Raw genomic sequence first — 18,753 nt, 5'->3', positions numbered from 1 at the left:
TGCGTGGGTTTCCCCCGGGTGCTCCGGTTTCCTCCCACAGTCCAAAGATGTGCAGGTTAGGAGGATTGGCCATGATAAATTGCCCTTAGTGTCCAAAATTGCTCTTAGTGTTGAGTTGGGTTACTGGGTTATAGGGTTAGGGTGGAGATTTCATATAATTTACAGTGCAGAAGGAGGCCATTCGGCCCATCGAGTCTGCACCGGCTCTTGGAAAGAGCAACCTACCCAAGGACCGCACCTCCGAGGTATTGACCTTGGGTAGGGTGCTCTTTCCGAGAGCCGGTGCAGACTCGATGGGCCGAATGGCCTCCTTCTGCACTGTAAATTCTAGAATTGTCCAGGTTCAGCTTGTACCCCGAGAAAGTCCCAAATACCCGCAGTAGCTCCAATATTCCTCCTACCGACGCACTCCGTTCCGACACATACAGCAGCAAGTCGTCGGCATATAAGGACACCCTATGCTCTATTTCCCCCCCCCCCCAACTATTCCTTTCCATGCTCCCAAACTTCTCAATGCGATGGCCAATGGCTCAATCACAAGTGCAAACAGCAGGGGGGGGGGGACATAGGACATCCCTGTCTCGTCCCACAGTGGAGAGAAAAGTATCTTGAACTGATATTATTTGTGCGGACACTCGCCTTCGGCTCCTTATACCCAGTTCACAAACCTTGGTCCAATCCCAAACTGCTCCAGCACTGCCATCAGGTACCCCCATTCTACCCAATCAAACGCCTTCTCGGCGTCCAATGACACAACTACCTCTGCTTCCTTCCCTTCCGCCAGTGCCATAACAACGTTCAAAACTCTCCTAATGTTCGAAAACAGCTGCCTCCCTTTCACGAACCCCGTCTGATCCTCCCCTATCACCTTCGGGAGGCACTCCTCCAGCCTACCCGCCAGGACCTTCGCCAACACTTTTGCGTCCACATTCAGAAGTGATATGGGCCGATAGGACCCACACTCCGTCGGATCCTTATCTTTTTTTAGCAAGTGAAATCGATGCCTGCCCCAAGGTTTGCGGCAACACCCCCTTCCCTATCGCCTCCTCAAACATCCCCACCATCAGGGGTGCCAACCTATCCTTAAATTTTTTATAATCCACCGGAAACCCATCCAGCCCTGCCACCTTCCCCGACTGCAACCTCCCAATCGCATCATCTCCTGCTCCACTATTGCTCCTTCTAATGTAGCCCTGTCCCCCTCCCCTAGCCTCAGGTACTCCAACCCATCTAGAAATTCCTGCATCTCACGGTCTCCCCTGGGTGGCTCTGACTTGTACAACCCCTCATAAAACTCCCCAAAAACCTTGTTAATCAGCACTGGAGCCACCACCAACTTCCCTGCCCTATCCTTACAGCAACAGTTTATTAAATTAATCTTATGTTCTCTGACAGTATTAAAGGATGTGGGGCAAAGGTGCATAAATTAAGTTAGGTTGCAGATCAGCCATGATCTCATGAATGGAAGAACATGCTGAAGGGGTTAAAGGGTCTCCTGTTCCTAACCACCTTTTGACTGTTCCAAGCAACTAGTCCCGAGTTTTATGTTGTGGCCTACTCCCAGTAGTGACTAGATTAAGATTATTCAAATTTACAGGACCTTGCAGCCATTAAACAAAAGAGCTGTAGCAGACCCAAAAAGAGAAAGACTATTCTCTAATCTACTGTAACATCCAGTTTCACTCTCCCACACCCCAGGGCAATTCCTTTGAAAAGGAACTATGTGTCCTCATAAAACAGGCACTCCCAATGAGGGAATGTGAGGATTCCCATAAAGCTGGAGAATGGAGCATTGAAAGGATTATGTACCATCTTCTGTTCAGCTCCAGTTTACCACCAGGGACCTCTTGACATTTAATGGCACAGAAATCTCTTCTGCAGCTATGATTTCAATTTTATTTCCACGCAATACAGATTAGCAGGTAGAATCAGGCTAGAAAGACTGCCTCTCAAACTCTTATGAAAGGGGGCCCAGGTCATTCATATTGATGATTCTTACCTAAAGTATTCTTTCCTGGGGTTTCTTTTTCAACATAATGCCAGAAAATGTGGTTCAGTAACTCCTTGCAGGTGCAGTTTCACATTCATGTAGCTGGTGAAGCCTCCGTTGGAAAAAGTTGACATGTTTCTCCAAGTTCCAATGCACGTCGGCAGTGCATTGCATGAAAAGTGCTGATAAAACACAGGATGGAGATTGGGGAAGCCACCAAATCACGTTTTCAAATTCCAATTTTATTCCTCAGGTTTCATTGCACTCTTGCTGTTACTTTGACACTATGTGATTGGAAACAACCATTACAGTTCAGAGTGACAGCTGTGGCCCAGTTGGCAGTACTCTTACCCCTGAGATACAAGGTTCAGGGTTTAAGCCCCCTTTCCAGTGTTTGAGCACCAAGATCATGGCTATGATTCTAGTGCACTGCACTGTCGGAGTTTTTGGTTGAGACATTAAACCGAGGTCTAATCTGCCTCCTCAGGTGGATGTGAAAGATACTGTGGCATTATTTGAAGACGAACAGGGGAATTATCCCAAGTGTGCTGACCATTATTTACCCCTCAACCACAAAAATAGTCGTCATCATTTTGCTGTTTGCGGTAGTCAGTTGAGTGAAAGCTGCCGACCTCATTGCCAACATTACAATACTTCAAGAGTGCTCATTGGCTGTAAAGTGCTTTGAGATGTCATGTGCTTGTGAAACTACATCAAAGAATGACTGTTTATTTCTGAAATTGAGAGTCAATTTCTGGACCAAGAAATATTAATAATCGAATGACTTGAATTAAACAAATAACATAGCGAGAGTGGAATTTAGACTTACTATTGTAGACAGCAAACCAAATAGAGCACAGACGTTATATTTTCAGGCTAGCAATGTGGATGCAATTTATCTTGCCCTTTTTGTAAAGGTTCAAATAAAAGTGGAATATTCTTATTAATGTGCGACAAAGCAGCACCCATCCTAACTTAAAATAAAAATACAAAATGCTGGATAAACTCAACAAATCTGGCAGCAAACGTGGAGAGAGAAACAGAGTTAATGTTTCGGGTCCATTAACCCTTCTTCAGAGCCTTTAGGTTCTGGGAGAGACAACATGCAAAATCATTTGGAATGGAACGGCACAGTGGAAGGTGCCAGTGGTTAGCACTGCTGCATCGGAGTGCCAGGGACCCAGGTACAAATCTGGGTGGATTGGTCATGCTAAAATTGTCCCATAGATTCCGAAGAGGTGTAGGTTAGGTGGGGTTACAGGGATAGGGTGAGGGAGTGGGCCTAGTAAGGATGCCCTTTAAAAGGGGTGGTGCAAACCCGATGTGCCAAATGGCCTCCTTCTGCACTGTAGGGACTCTATAGAATTAAAATGCAAAAATAAGGACGGACAATTTATTTCTGAAGGGATTGAAATCTTAGCAAGATCCCAATAGCGCAAGAAGCAAAGAACATGTTTTGAGGTAGTGTAGCTGGAACAAGGATAGAACCATGTGCAGATATTCTGACAGCACAAGATTTTATGTGCATGGTACTCACATAGCTTCCCAAGACCAAAACAAGCCTCTGATATGCGGTGGAACACAAGACACCAGTTTTACTGGAGTGCCGTTTGATTAAATAAGCAAAAACATTTCAGTTTATTTATTTTTTATTTATAGCAAACATTATAAAAGAAACAGGATTATTGCACAGTACAAGTGATTTGATTTCCATCATTTAGTTGCAAGAATTCCCTTTCGGTAATGCCAAAGCAATATTGCAGTGCCATCCTTTCAATCATCCAATGAGCACACGGTCCAACTGTAATGGTTGAAAGTGCCAATGAAAGGATTAGACAATGAAGTGGTTTTAAATGGTGGCCACTGTGGAACTATGGTGTACATAGTGAGATGCATTGTATAGTGGATGCGAGGATTTCAAAACACCGAACTTACCAAAACTCAAAATTGAAACATTTTATACAAATGCATGAGCTTTCATGAAAATTTATACTCGAGTGGAAGCGCATCTCAAATTGAATATTCTACTTTACTGAAAATGAACTGCCCAAATATTTGCTTGAGAAATCCTCTCTCATGCGCACAAAAGCCCCATTAGAGGTGCTCAGAAAGAAACAATCAAAACCTAATGATTAAACATAAAGTCACTCCATCGCTGTTCAGTAGCATGCCTTCACCCAGAAATAAGCAGGATTGCGCAAGGCTAGACTTTTGGATACATATGTTCATGGTAACAGTAAATTATAACAAAAATTAAATCCATTAAAAGTGAAATGACATCAGATATGCTTCTGATGAGCAAAACAAAAAGTTTGGAAACGTTACAGCAATCGCACCACCTGGCTGTTTTAATCATCACCATTATACCACCACCTCACTGAAGCTGTCTTTTGCTAATTCTACAAGCAACCAACACCTTCAAAAAGGGCTGACAAATCTTTTGCCTCCTCATATCTTTAAAGAAAAGCATTGGCCAGAGATGAATTCCAGTTCAATCGGAAAAAAAATGGATGAACTGAATTTAAGTTAGGAATCGGTAAGAATTGAACAAGTCCCAACAAAATAGTTTTAAAAATGTCTTTATCATTAAAAATTAGAACTCATTTTGCAATTTGATTGAACATCAAAGCATGTTAATAATAATAAAGCCCAAATCAATGAATTTTTGAATTAGGACTTAAAACATTTTAATCTCAACTATCTCAAAGATTGTATCATTTTAAGAATGATTCTCAAATTTCCCTGTTTTGTCTTGTTCTTATATAAAAAAGGAGGCTGGTTTGCAGGCTGATGTGGAGCAAGATCAGGTCACGGCTCCACAGAATGACACGTTCAGCTGGTTGCAGCTAAACTTACATCATACAAATTCAAGCGTGCTTTGGAGTGGCGATTGCAAGGGGAGAGAAATGCACATCAGGTCCATTCTATTTGGGAGGGAGTGCAGCATAATCTAGGCCAGACGACAAGAGTGGAGATACTTTCGCCTTCTCTCCCAAATCAATGGTTGCACCTGTACTGGATCACGGTTCATCCACATTTTCAAACATCCTTCAGTGCTTTCATAGATTAAACAGTCAAGAGTATTACCCTGAGAAACGTGCTCAGTGCACACTGAATTAAAGGGCTTGGATTTGAATGCTTCTCAGACAAGAGATAGGTCATCTATGCCAGTATCTACTATGCCTGAATAAAATCAATCTCCAATCTGGTTAGTAATTTATTGGATAGGTTGTCTGCTTGTATTACTTTACGTCAAGTTGGTTGATAAACCTACAGGTTTCCATTTTGCAAGAAAATCAAGCAGCTGGGTTTCAATTTGGTGCAATTTTACATTCAACATCCATGTAATGCACAAAAACAGCATCAATACAGTTTACAGAAGAGGTTCCTAAAAATGATTTTATAGTAAAGAGGATTAAAATCTTTAAAGAAAAATATTCAAAAGACTTAACAAACCAAATTTTGCTGTGCCAGAACTGTTCTTTACTATTTTAGGAACTTGTTTTTTGCCTGACTAGAAGATTTACCATATAAAAGTAACTCAAAATGTTATTTTGTACAAATCCCGAGATTTCACACTGTAGAGTTTTGTTTTGGTGCATTACACAGTTCAAGTAGATGAGAGGCACACACACATTACAGCCTTTCGAAGGCCTTTTTCTGCTTTGGAAAGAAGAGATCCCATCTCAGCTGAGGTCGCAGTGTACATGCTTTAGCTTTTCCGTTGCAAGTGTAGCCATTTGGGCAACAGTTCAGCCTATCTTCACAGCAAGTAGCCTGCAAAGTAATTAAAATTATACATTACAACAATTAAGGATATGGGATACATTCATTGTGATTCTGAATCTTTGAAAACAAACAATGAATTCATTATGGCATAAAGGAAGCTATTCGATCCATCAAGTCCATGCCAGCATCCTCTAAAGAAACCCAATCAGCCCCAGTCCCTTGTTCAATCTGCATAGCTCTGCAAATGTATTTCCCTCTAGTGCCCAAATCACTGATCGTCTCCGCTTCACCGCCCTTGTTTGTAGCAAGTTCCAGCGCATTACCTCTCGCTGCCTAAAAAGGTACTTCCTCACATCACGTTTTAATTTTGCCATCTAATGTGCAGTGCCAGAGCTGCTACTCTGCAGCCGAGAATCAGTGATGGAAAGAAATTTGCCTGGATGGCCAAGATCAAACCCCAATCCAATGAACATTTGGCATGTTTTAGAATTTCTACTTGTCCAGGCAAGCACCACCCCTTTTAAATGTGTAACGAATTTGAGAAAATGTCTCCTATTGTCAAGGAGGCATTTTTACACCTTGAACTGTTCAGTTCAATTTCACAAGCAAGCTGACGTATTTCACAGATTCACTTCTATACATTTGGGACTAAGTGTCATGTTTTCGCTTAATTGACCTTCTCATTTCCATATCATAATTTCCAAATTTATGCTTAGAAGACACTAAATCTTTTTAAATCATTTGTTCATGGGGACCAGGTAATAATAATAATAATAATAATAATAATAATAATAATAGCTTATTGTCACAAGTAGGCTTCAATGAAGTTACTGTGAAAAGCCTCTAGCCGCCACATTCTGCGCCTGTTCAGGGAGGCCGATACGGAAATTGAACCCGCACTGCTGCCTTGTTTTGCATTACAAGCCAGCTGTTTAGTCCACTGTGCTAAACCAGCCCCTATACTGCAACATTACATTTATTACTCATCTCTCGCTACCCTGAGGCTAACAGCGGCTTTAGGCAATAAAGTGGATTGTCCTATTTATCATTGGCCCTATGAATTCTTTTTTATATTGCTGAATGAAGAGAGACATGCTGTGGGGAGAACCAAGTAATGCCTTGACCAATTAATGGACCTGCCTGCTTTTAGTTTAAACAAAAGCTCGGCAGTTGGCACATGCCTCTGCCAACCAGAGTCCAAATGTCAACCAATTGGCAGACTCTTTTCATACAGTATAAATTGTTGTTCCCATTAGATTGGTATTCTTGAGAATTTATCCTGATGAGTTGTAAGTCAACAAGTTTCAATGGCATATCTCAAAAATCAATGCTCAACTTATTTTCTATGTGATTAACTGCAAGGCTGTTCTGTGCTGAATGATATTAGGCATGTTTGAAATGATGTTGGGCTTCAAAAAGAGAGATTCACTTAAATTTGAGGTTACTTCACTATGATCATAACCGGGGTCTGCCAACCTGAACAACTTGACTCTGAAGCTGGGGACATTTGTGGCAGAACCACTTTTACTATGTTGAAGTGTAGTCCTTTCCATTAGAAATGTTTAGCAGAGAGTAACCTGTTCTGTGAAAGAGGTCCAAGAATCATTTTATGTCTAAATGAGGATTGTTATTCCTATGTTTCGATGAGCCAGACATTTTCTCAAATATGCTTACACTATCAGATATTTTAAATTGATTTTTAATGGATTTATCTCCCTAGAAGGACATTTTCAGCAAAAATTAAGAGCTTGTGAAGTGAAACTGGAGAAAATAGATGACCTCTCTTATTGGTGATAAATCATTTCATGTTACAAATCTGACTTACAAAACCAAGCAAAGAACTCTATAACTATTCTATCTTTGCTTGTCTGGTGTACTTGAACTTGATTATGAAGAACTGAATTTGCTTAAACTCAGACTATTAGTGTAATATCCAAAGAAAACCACCAGCTCAATATCAGACTAATGATGGAGAAATTGCAAAACATTAAAAATAATCTCATGGTATGCAGTTTAAAGATTCCCAGTGTGACATTCAACACTGTTCCCCAGCACGGAGAAACACTCATGAGTTGATGTCAAAGCAAGCCACCAAACACCTCTATGACTCAAGAACTTAGTTGGTGTGGGAACATTAAAATCATCTGCAAAGAGGTGTGTACTTTACCAAAAGATATTTGGACATTGTTGAAACCTCTGCCCCACATTCTTTCCTCCTTCAATAAAGGCATCTCCAAATGTTAAGTTAATGTAACGTTTCGCACTTCAAGAATAGGGCATTTGAAATTATAGGACATCACAACTGAGCTTTGTCCTGTTCTCTTTCGATGTCCAGCAGATGTCACTAGACAGCAAATAAGATTGGGAGCCTTAAGTAAATGTCGTGCATCTGAAGGGCACTGAACTTTATCATCGATCCAGCTCTGACTTGGCAAATTCATCATTGAATACATCACCTCTAGGTCCCTATTGTCCATTACAGCCTTAGATGGCAAAGGCAATCCCCTGAGGGACCAAAGTACAATTTCTGAAGCACTTACTTTTTCATATGGACAGCAAGCCCAGCCCCCTGAAGCAACCTTGCAGCAGGTGGCTGGAGACTGGCAGCTGAACTTGTCATCACATTTTATTTCAGAAATGGATGAAAGCTTGACCTCCCAAGGTACAGAAAGGCTTTGCTTTTCACAGGTTCCAATGCTCAGGTTGCAGGTGTAACCATTTGGACAGCAGTGTTCATGATCCTTGCAGCACACAGCCTAGTGGAAATACAAGAAAATCTTCAGTAGCTTCTTGAGGGTCCCTTCCCTTCCAAGTAAGCAGTTGGTTGCAAACCAAGCTAAGTCTACAGTTTATATTATATGGGGAGGAAACATTAAAACTGTAAGAGCCAAAAGGTCTAGAGTGTTAATTCATAGAATTTCATAGAATTTACAGTGCAGAAGGAGGCCATTCGTCCCATCGAGTCTGCAACGGCTCTTGGAAAGAGCACCCTACCCAAGGTCCACACCTCCACCCTATCCCCATAACCCAGTAACCCCACCCAACACTATGGGCAATTTTGGACACTATGGGCAATTTAGCATGGCCAATCCACCTAACCCGCACATCTTTGGACTGTGGGAGGAAACCGGAGCACCCGGAGGAAACCCACGCACACACGGGGAGGATGTGCAGACTCCGCACAGTGACCCAAGCCGGAATCGAACCTGGGACCCTGTAGCTGTGAAGCATTTGTGCTATCCACAATGCTACCATGCTGCCCCATACATCCAGTCATGATCATAAAGTGGACTATACAATTACTGGACTTTATATAAAACATGGATGAATTCACTGTAGTGGTTTATAAGAATTGAAACTTGCTTTCATAGGCATTTATGGTGATCCTCAGGCGGTATCACCACCACTCAGCTCTCCCCCTCAAAGGGGAAAGCAGCCTATGGTCATCTGGGACGAAGGCGAATTTACTTTTATTTGCTTTTGCAGGCATTATATTAAGTAACGGAATATCTGAACTGTGGCCTGTGCAAAGTCCAGGCAACTTTACCCCACTCATAGTTCTACTTAATGCTCAGTGGTTTCACAAGATCAGTGCATTGGAAGCAATTGAGCACAATAACTCTAAATTGACAGCCAGCAGTCAGATAAGAGGGTTTCCATAACTTTAACGTCCATTTTTCATGACCTTGTATCCAGGTAGGTGTACAAGCAGTAAGTTGACGTTTGTCCAGCACACAGTCCATCAGAGGCAGTTTGGGAAAAGAGCCCGTCATTTGTCCATGGCAACAAACAAAGCAATTAACTGTAAAACGGAGTTTAAAAAGTCAATAGCAAACAAAATCCTGGTGAACAGAAGACGAGAAGGGTTCATTAACAGCCCAACCTCACTCTGCAGTAATCAGTGAGGTTTATGATCTTTATACTAACGGCAGTAGAAATCGATCAACCTGATTTACTTTCAGATATTCCTGAAGTGGTGAGGAGTGAAAATAGGCAAAGGCTAGGGAGAAGCAACAGTTGCACTTGCATCCTGTGCTATATTATCGTTTGGGGCATGTGGGAGGAGGTGAAAATGTAAAACAAAAGATTTCCATTGTCTACAAACTCCTCTATCTACTTTAATAAAGAAATACTCAGCTCCATGTGTTAAGCAAGGACCTGAGGGCAAATAGAATTTAAGTACATTGAGTGCTGTCCTAAATGAAAGGTTCTAAAGAAACTCTCCCCCCCACCCTCCCCACTCTTTTCCATCCCTTAATCAGCATCTAAACTAAAATATTGCACATGTAGATTAGAAGTATTACGGAACTTTCGGTGACTTCCAATGAATTGACTTGTGTTTAAATTTCAACCAGTTTTCTAAATAAATTTGGACATGGACAAACAATGGCAAAACTGCATTCACTGCGGATCCTCCTTTTGTTATATGCCAATTGTTTCTGTTACAGCTGAGTGGCTTGCTGGGCTACAGAGGGCATTTGCCAACCATATGTTCTAGTTTAGAGTCAATTAAGGGCTGACTCCCTTCCCTAAAGTATTTTAATGAACCAGTTGTGATTTTGCACCAATCCGTAAAGTATAATTGTTTTAAGAAAATGTTTATTAAAAAATGTTCATATTGAACAAAACCATCTAAAACAGTTAACCAAAATAACAAAATAGAAAGAAAAGAGACGAGCAAGCAAAAACACATTAACTTGTTAAAAAAATTTAGAGTACCCAATTCATTTTTTCCAATTAAGGGGCAATTTTGTGTGGCCAATCCACCTACCCTGCCCCTTGGGTTGTGGGGGCGAAAACCATGCAAACATGGGAAGAATGTGAAAAAAACTCCACATGGACAGTGACCCAGGGCCGGGAACAAATCTGGGACCTCGGCGCCATGAGGCTTCAGTGCTAATCACTGCGCCACCATGCTGCCAAAAACACATTAACTTTAACCCAAAAATCTAAAGCCCCTAACAGCTGACGGTGACCAGCTGGCATCGTAGGTAGAATCCTTCTGCCGACCCTCTACTGGTGTACTTAACTCTCTCCAAATGTACAAAAGATATTAGGTCATCCAACCAAGTAGAGACACGAGGAAGAGTAGGAGTGCCATCCAAGCAGAACTCATCTCCAGGCTTTCAACGGCGAGGACATCCGCCTTCACTTCCAACTGAAGCACCGGCGAGTCTGACACCACAAATATGGCCACCAGTGGACATGGATCTGGATCCAAATCTACATAGAGTATCTCTGACATTGTGTTAAAGAAAGAGGCCCACAAGCTTACCAACTTGGGACAAAACCAAAACATGTGTGCAGCGCTCACACTTATCATCCAGCCCAGAGAAGAATCCACTCATCCTCGCATTAGCCAGATGCACCCTGTGCACAACCTTGAATTGAATAAAACTTAGCTGAGCACATGAAGACATGGAGTTGACCCTGTGAAGAGCCTCACTCCATACCTCTCCATCCAGAATGGAACCCAATTCACCCCACCCTCTGATTTTATCCTCGCCTCACTCAACGGAGCAGACTCCACTGAGCGCGTCTGACCATGTATCCCCAAAATAGTCCCCCATAACCCTTGTATGGACAAAATCCTCTTCAACAGGAAAGAGGATGGTGCCACGGGAAAAGGGGTGAAAAATTATGAATCTGAAAATTCCTGAAGAAAGTGGAACCAGGCAGTTGGAATTTCCCTGCCAGCTGTTTAAACAAACCCTTCCCCTCCCATGACTTAAACGTAGACTCCCAACCTGCTGGCAGAAAAAGGTGGTTGCTAGCGAGGACAGTGGACAGAGCTCGAAATGCAGCCTGATCTCTTACAAATTCTCAGGGTGAAGATCACCACTGAATTCAGGGTAAACCTCACTGGTTGGAAAGGCAACGATGCAGTAATTATTGCACAGAAACAGTGCAGGAGCTCGCTTCCATTTGTCCCCGTGTGGAACCAGGATTGCTGAACCACAAGAATATCTTCTGAATATTGGCTGCCCAGTAGTAAAACAATAAATTGGGTAGAGCCATGCCCCCTGATTGCCTGTCCCTCTGGAGCAAAGCCCCACAGATCCTTGGGAGTCTTACCCGCCCAAAGCACAACATTAATTTGTTGACTATAACAAAAAGGACGTGGGGAGGAAAATGGGGAGACATTGAAAAAGTCTCTCCATGGGCTTTCACGGCTTCATTTGTCTTCTCCATGAGCTGCTCGGATGGGGGCAGAGGTCTCTTTCATTCATTTCCAGAGGTTCACCGACACAATCCATCAAGTGTATTTCTTTTTAAATTCTCCTTTTTCACATTTTCTTCCAAATATACACCCCACAATAAACAATAATCAGTAACGAATGTAATGTCAATCCCCATACCAATAATAACAATCCCATCCTCCCACCAAACCCCAAACATTGGCCCGCATGTTAACATAAACAAATGACAAAAAGGAATCAGGAATCACCCATGGTCACCATTAACACATACAGTCCCCCACCCCCAACCCTCCCAGCCCCTAACTCCCCTAATGTTCGATGTGATCCAATTCTCTAAAGTGCACAATGAATAATGCCCATGAATTGTAGAACCCCTCCATCCTTCCCCTCAGTTCAAATTTGACCTTTTCAAGCATTAGAAATTCCAGCAGATCCCCCCGCCACACCAGGGCACAAGGCGGAGAGGTTGATCTCCACCCTAACAGGATCCGCTTTCAGGCGATAATGAGGCGAAGGCTACAACATCTGCCTTCACGCCCGTTTCCAACCCAGGCTGGTCCGACACCCCGAATATGGCCTCCCGAGGGCCTGGGTCCAGTTTCACGTGCACCACTTTAGCGATTACCCTAAACACCTCCTTCCAGTAATCCTCCAGCTTTGGACAGAGCCAAAACATATGAATGTGGTTTGCGGGGCCTCCCCTGCAACGTTCACACACATCTTCTACCCCCTCAAAGAGCCGGCTCATCCTCGCCCTTGTAAGGTGCGCTCTATACACCACCTTGAAATCCATCAAACGTTTAACAAATTCCTTTTCTAATGTACTCGAAAGCACCTCGGCCGTTAGTGGAGTGGTCGGAGCCCCAGAGACTGCCTCTGCCATTTTATCTGGCGACAAACTCTGAGAGGCCCTTAACTCCGTCGATGAACTTCTGTCCACCTTCTTTCCCTTGACTTTTCCGGGCATTTCGATCGTACAGGATCCTTACTCCATTAATTATGTGGGTTTTCAAAAGAAAATACCCCTGATACGGAGAGAAATGGGCAAAAGGTGCAGTACTCTAGTGGGAGCCACCTCGTGCGCGCCATCTCTCAGCATTACGCCATCAAAAGTACAATTATTATTTTGACTGGTGTCAGCTATCAGATTGAATAAATTTAATTGCACATTTGCCATGGAGGGCTTTACATTCATGACCCTTGTTTACTAGTTCAGCAACCATTTTCCATATCTTGACTATTGCTTGATTCTTGATGGAAAACACACATATGGTGTCAAGTACAAATAGAAATCTGGCTATGCTGTAATGCCCTCCACATTCTATCACATTCGCAAATGGGGGGCTGGGGTGTGAAGATGAAGAATAATTAAAACACCACCTTTGGAATCACACCACAACACCAAACAGTGCCCTCAGGACAGAACATTATCGGTGGTGAAGGCGGAGTGGAAAGAGTTGGGGTGTTGGAAGGGGGAAATAGAGCCACGGGAGGGAAGATGTTTGGCATGTTACATTTGACATCCAAAATAAAACCAGCATGTGAACAATAATTTATGCAACCAGCAGCAAATGAATTTTAGGCTCATAACCAAGAGCCTTCTGAAATAAGACGGAAAGCATTTTTCTAACCCATGTAATCTCTTAGCACAGATGATAAAACATGCCGAGGTGCACTGTATAGGAGTACTGACTGCCGACACAATGCAGACTAAATGAAACCATGCTTCAGAAAGCATACAATATGGTTTACATATGCCATGGAATATTAGCAATAGCAGCTATAAAGAATCCACTGACAGCAATGATGAAAGACAGAGCAAAATAGTATGCCGATCAAAATTATTTGGTAGCAACCTAAGTTTTAGTATCAGGTTTAATTCCATGATCATGGTTACATCGTTTGTAAAAAGTTTATTAGCTACATTTGTTCCTGCCCCTCAAGGGGAGGAGGACTTCTGCATTGCAGAATACTTTAGAACCTCTCCTGTTGCCCTCCTGTACTTTGCTCAAGTGGTCACTCGTCATGCATGAACCTTGAATGCTGGTAGAATATTCTACAATCCTGCCTCCGTCCAGCATCCTTACATAAGCACTTTCAGTAGGAATCATTATAGACCATCAGGAGGGGACCAAACATTGGCTAAATTTCCCCCTCCAAATCTACTGCCTTGACCGCATTCAACCCAACCTACATCAGATCTAAATCTGGGGCCGCCCTCAGCCCATAGTTCAGAAATGAAGAATCCACCTCAGCTGTCAGTTTGGTTGTTACAGGGGAAAATTTGCTACCTTCGCCCACAACTACTGGGGAACACATCAGAAAATTGTACACCGTTAAACTTTCGTTTTAATGGTTGAAACGTATGGGCTGTGGATGTGCTATTTCCCAAAATATGTTCCTAATATACGAAGTAGGTCAAAATTTTGGGCAGGTTTCTTCTGTGAAGGCTGATTTGAGCGTTAGGGAGACAAATGTACTGGCACTTAAGATCATAATGGATCACAACTATATAGCCAATTGTCCACTGCACTCAGATCTACTTTACGTGTTTAGTGCTTCTTTTTAAAAGAGTCATCAATTGCACAGGTTCAGGGCTGGTCATAACCTCTACCAGCAATATACTCCTCTCCTCAATGTCCATCAGAATTGTAAATGATTATTCTGCTCACTATTAGTGATCGTCTTGTCACAATGCAATTTTAATTCATTAATATGAGGATTAAAAGATTTTTTTTTAATTCTCCAATTAAGGGGCAATTTAGTGTAGTCAATCCACCTACCATCTTTCGGTTGTGGGGTGAGATCCACACAGACATGGGGAGAATGTGCAAACTCCACAACGACATTGACCCGGGGCCTGAATCGAACACGGTTCCTCGGCGCCGTGAGGCAGCAGTGTTTTTCTTTATTTTTATATAGAAATTTTAGAATACCCAATTCATTTTTTTCCAATTAAGGTGCAATTTAGCGTGGCCAATCCACCTACCCTGCTCATCCTTTAGGTTGTCGGGGCGAAACCCAAGCAAACACGGGGAGAATGTGCAAACTCCACATAGTGAAGCAGAGTTGGGATCGAACCTGGGACCATGGCGCCGTGAGGCCGCAGTGCTAACCATTGCGACACGTGCTGCCCTCGAGGCAGCAGTGTTAACCACTATTCCACCGTGTCGCACAGGATTAAAAGATTTTAATAGTACAATTTAGCGCAGTGACTTTTGGCTTTAGGGTTTTGACAAAAACCTCTAACTTTTCATGATTTATTCTGATTCTTTTTCATATTCCATCACCCTATAAGAACACATTGGTACCATTTACGGGTGGATCTGCAACTTCCAACTTTGGCTTCCTAAGATCCTACATACAAATTATGAGTATGCCATTCAACCTTAAGCCGCTTCAACATTGGATAAGATCATGGAAGATCTTACTGTGACCTCAACTCCACTTTCCTGACCACCCCAATAGCCTTTTGACTTCCTTCTGAGTCATAAATCTAGCTCTGGGGAACGGAATATTCGGCCATAGCCATCTCGGACCACGCCCCGCATTGGGTGGAGCTGGAGTTGGGGGAGGAAGAGGGGCCAGCGCCCGCTGTGGCACCTCGATGTGGAACTGTTGGCAGATGAGGGGGTGTGCGGGCGGGTGCGGGGATGCATTGAAAGATATTTGGAGGCCAACGACAACGGGGAGGTGCAGGTGGGGGTAGTCTGGGAGGTGTTGAAGGCAGTGGTCAGGGGAGAGCTAATCTCCATTAGGGCCCACAGGGAGAAGAGAGAAGGGAGGGAGAGGTTGGTGGGGGAGATTTTAAGGGTAGACAGGAGGTATGCAGAGGCCGCCCCGAGGAGCGGCTACTTTGGGAGTGACGGAGCCTCCAGGCCACGGGGGAAGCAGAGGCACAGTGGAGGAAAGTGCAGGGAGCGACATACGAGTATGGGGAGAAGGCGAGTCAGATGCTGGCACATCAGCTTCCTAAGAGGAGGCAGCAAAGGAGATTGGTGGAGTTAAGGATAGAGGGGAGAATACGGTGCGGAGTGTGGTGAGAATAAACAAGGTATTTAGGGGCTTCTATGGGGATCTGTACAGGTCTGAGCCCCCAGCGGGGGAGGAGGGGATGCGACGATTCCTAGATCAGCTGAGGTCCCCGAGGGTGGAGGATGAGGAGGTGGCTGGTTTGGTTTGGGGGCAGCAATTGGGCTGGAGGAGCTGGTTAAAGGATTGGGGAGCATGCAGGCGGGGAAGGCCCCGGGGCCGGATGGGTTCCCGGTTGAATTCTACAGGAAATACGTGGACCTGCTGGGCCTGTTGCTAGTGAGGGCATTTAATAAGGCGAGGGAGGGGGGGACCTTGCCCCCGACAATGTCCAGGGCGCTGATTTCTTTGTTCTTGAAGCGGGACAGGGATCCATTGCAATGTGGGTCGTATAGACCGATCACGCTCCTCACTGTTGACGCTAAGTTGCTGGCGAAGGCACTGGCTACGAGAATTGAGGACTGTGTCCCGAGGTGATTCAGGAGGACCAGATGGGATTTGTGAAGGGTAGGCAGCAAAACAGAAATGTGTGGAGGCTCCTCAATGTGATTATGATGCCCTCGGTGGAGGGGGAAGCGGAGGTAGTGGCAGCTATGGACGCGGTGAAGGCCTTTGATCGGGTGGAGTGGGAGTATCTTTGGGAAGTGTTGCAGAGGTTTGGGTTCGGGGAGGGGTTCATCAGTTGGGTCAGGCTACTATATCGAGCCCCAGTGGCGAGTGTGGCTACGAACCGGTGGAGGTCGGAGTACTTTCGGCTGTACCGGAGAACGAGGCAGGGGTGCCCCTTATCCCCCTTGCTGCTTGCACTGGCAATTGAGCCGTTGGCCATGGCACTAAGTCCAGGAAATGAAGGGGATTGGTCTGGGGGGGCGGGGGGCGCACCGGGTGTCGTTGTATGCCGACGACCTGTTGTTGCATGTGGCGAATCCAGTGGAGGGGATGGCGGAGGTCATGCAGATCCTTAGGGAGTTTGGGGACTTTTTGGGGTATAAACTCAACGTAGGGAAGACTGAGCTCTTTGTGGTGCATTCAGGGGACCAGGGAAGGGGGTTAGACGAGCTACCGCTGAAGAGGGCGGAAAGGCGCTTTCGGTACCTAGGGATCCAAGTAGCTAGGAGTTGGGGGGCCCTGCACAAGCTCAATTTGACGTGGTTGGGGGAGCAGATGGAGGAGGATTTAAAAAGATGGGATATGCTGCCACTCTCACTAGCGGGTAGGGTGCAGTCGGTCAAAATGACGGTCCTCCTGAGGTTTCTCGGTGTGTTCCAGTGCCTTCCCATTATGATCCCCAAGGCCTTTTTCAAACGGGTAAGCAGGAGCATCATGGGATTTGTGTGGGCGAATAAGACCCCGAGGGTGAAGAGTGTGTTTCTGGAGCGTAGCAGGGATAGGGGGGTGCTGGCGCTGCCGAATTTGTGTGGCTATTACTGGGCAGCCAATGTGGCGATGATCCGTAAGTGGGTAATGGAGGGAGAAGGGGCAGCGTGGAAGAGGCTAGAGATGGCGTCCTGTGTGGGCACGAGCCTGAGGGCGCTGGTGACGGCACCGCTGCCGCTTTCGCCGACAAGGTACACCACGAGTCCGGTGGTGGCGGCGATGTTGAAGATCTGGGGGCAGCGGAGGCGAGATGGGAGCCTCGGGTTGGTCCCCGATTCGGGAGAATCATCGGTTCGTCCCGGGAAGGATGGATGGGGGTTTTCGGAGCTGGCATCGGGCAGGGATTTGAAGAATGGGGGACCTGTTCATCGATGGAACGTTTGCGAGCCTCGGGGCGCTGGAGGAGAAGTTTGGGCTACCCCCGGGAAACGCTTTCAGGTACATGCAAGTGAGGGCGTTTGTAAGGCGGCAGGTGAGGGAATTCCCGCGGCTTCCGGCACGTGGGATTCAGGACAGGGTGATTTTGTGTGTATGGGTTGGAGAAGGCAAGGTTTCGGCGATTTACCAGGAGCTGAAGGAAGAGGAGGAGGCCTCCATAGAGGAGTTAAAGGGCAAGTGAGAGGAGGAGCTTGGGGAGGAGATAGATGAGGGTCTGTGGGCTGGTGCCCTGAGTAGGGTTAATTCTTCCTCCTCTTGCGCCAGGCTCAGCCTAATACAGTTCAAAGTTACTCACAGAGCGCACATGACAGGGGCGAGGTTGAGTAGGTTCTTTGGGGTGGAGGACAGATGTAGGAGGTGCTCGGGGAGCCCGGCAAATCACGTTCATATGTTCTGGTCGTGCCCGGCGCTGGATGGGCTTTGGAGGGGTTTTGGGAGGACTATGTCCAAGGTGGTGAACGCCTGGGTCAAGCCGAGCTGGGGATTGGCATTATTTGGGGTATCGGACGAGCCAGGAGTGCAGGAGGCGAAAGAGGCCGGTATTCTGGCCTTTGCGTCCCTGGTAGCCCGGGGGAGGATTTTGCTCCTATGGAAAGATGCGAAGCCCCCTAGCGTGGAGGCTTGGATCAATGACATGGCAGGGTTCATCAAGCTGGAGAGGATAAAGTTTGCCTTGCGAGGGTCTGTGCAAGGGTTCCTCAGGCGGTGGCAACCGTTCCTAGACTATCTCGCGGAGCGTTAGGAGGAGGTCAGCAGCAGCAGCCCAAGGACGGGCGGGGTGGGGGGGGAGGGAGGAGGAGGGGGTTCTCTTGGGGTGGCGTTTCGGTGAAGGTGTTTTTTTTCCCCTATTTGTGTTTTTAAATGTTATATGGGGAGGGTTATTGTATATGGGGGAAATCCAATGTATAATTTCCGATTGTTGTGTTTTTGTTTCTTTCTTTTTGTTGGGGGGGTGGGGGGAGGTTCTGTTGAAAATTTGAATAAATA

At 45.1% G+C, this 18,753-nt stretch overlaps 1 protein-coding gene across 4 annotated transcripts in view; it reads right to left on the bottom strand.

Moving 5' to 3' along the window:
- Window positions 1-3,621: 3,621 nt before the first annotated feature.
- grnb (granulin b) overlaps window positions 3,622-18,753 on the bottom strand; it is a 137,586-nt gene continuing 122,454 nt past the window's right edge. For all 4 annotated transcript variants that reach the window (XM_072487041.1, XM_072487043.1, XM_072487042.1 and 1 more), the window contains 2 exons: window positions 8,260-8,475; window positions 3,622-5,767 (listed from right to left, as the gene is read on the bottom strand). In XM_072487041.1, the coding sequence (XP_072343142.1) occupies window positions 5,627-5,767; window positions 8,260-8,475 (357 nt within the window). In that variant the 3' untranslated portion in view covers window positions 3,622-5,626. The remainder of the gene's footprint in view (window positions 5,768-8,259; window positions 8,476-18,753) is intronic.

This window comes from Scyliorhinus torazame, chromosome 21, assembly GCF_047496885.1.
Source record: "Scyliorhinus torazame isolate Kashiwa2021f chromosome 21, sScyTor2.1, whole genome shotgun sequence".
Lineage (NCBI taxonomy): Eukaryota > Metazoa > Chordata > Chondrichthyes > Carcharhiniformes > Scyliorhinidae > Scyliorhinus > Scyliorhinus torazame.
Note: the sequence above shows the minus strand (reverse complement) of the source record. Positions and strands in the feature narration are given on the sequence as shown.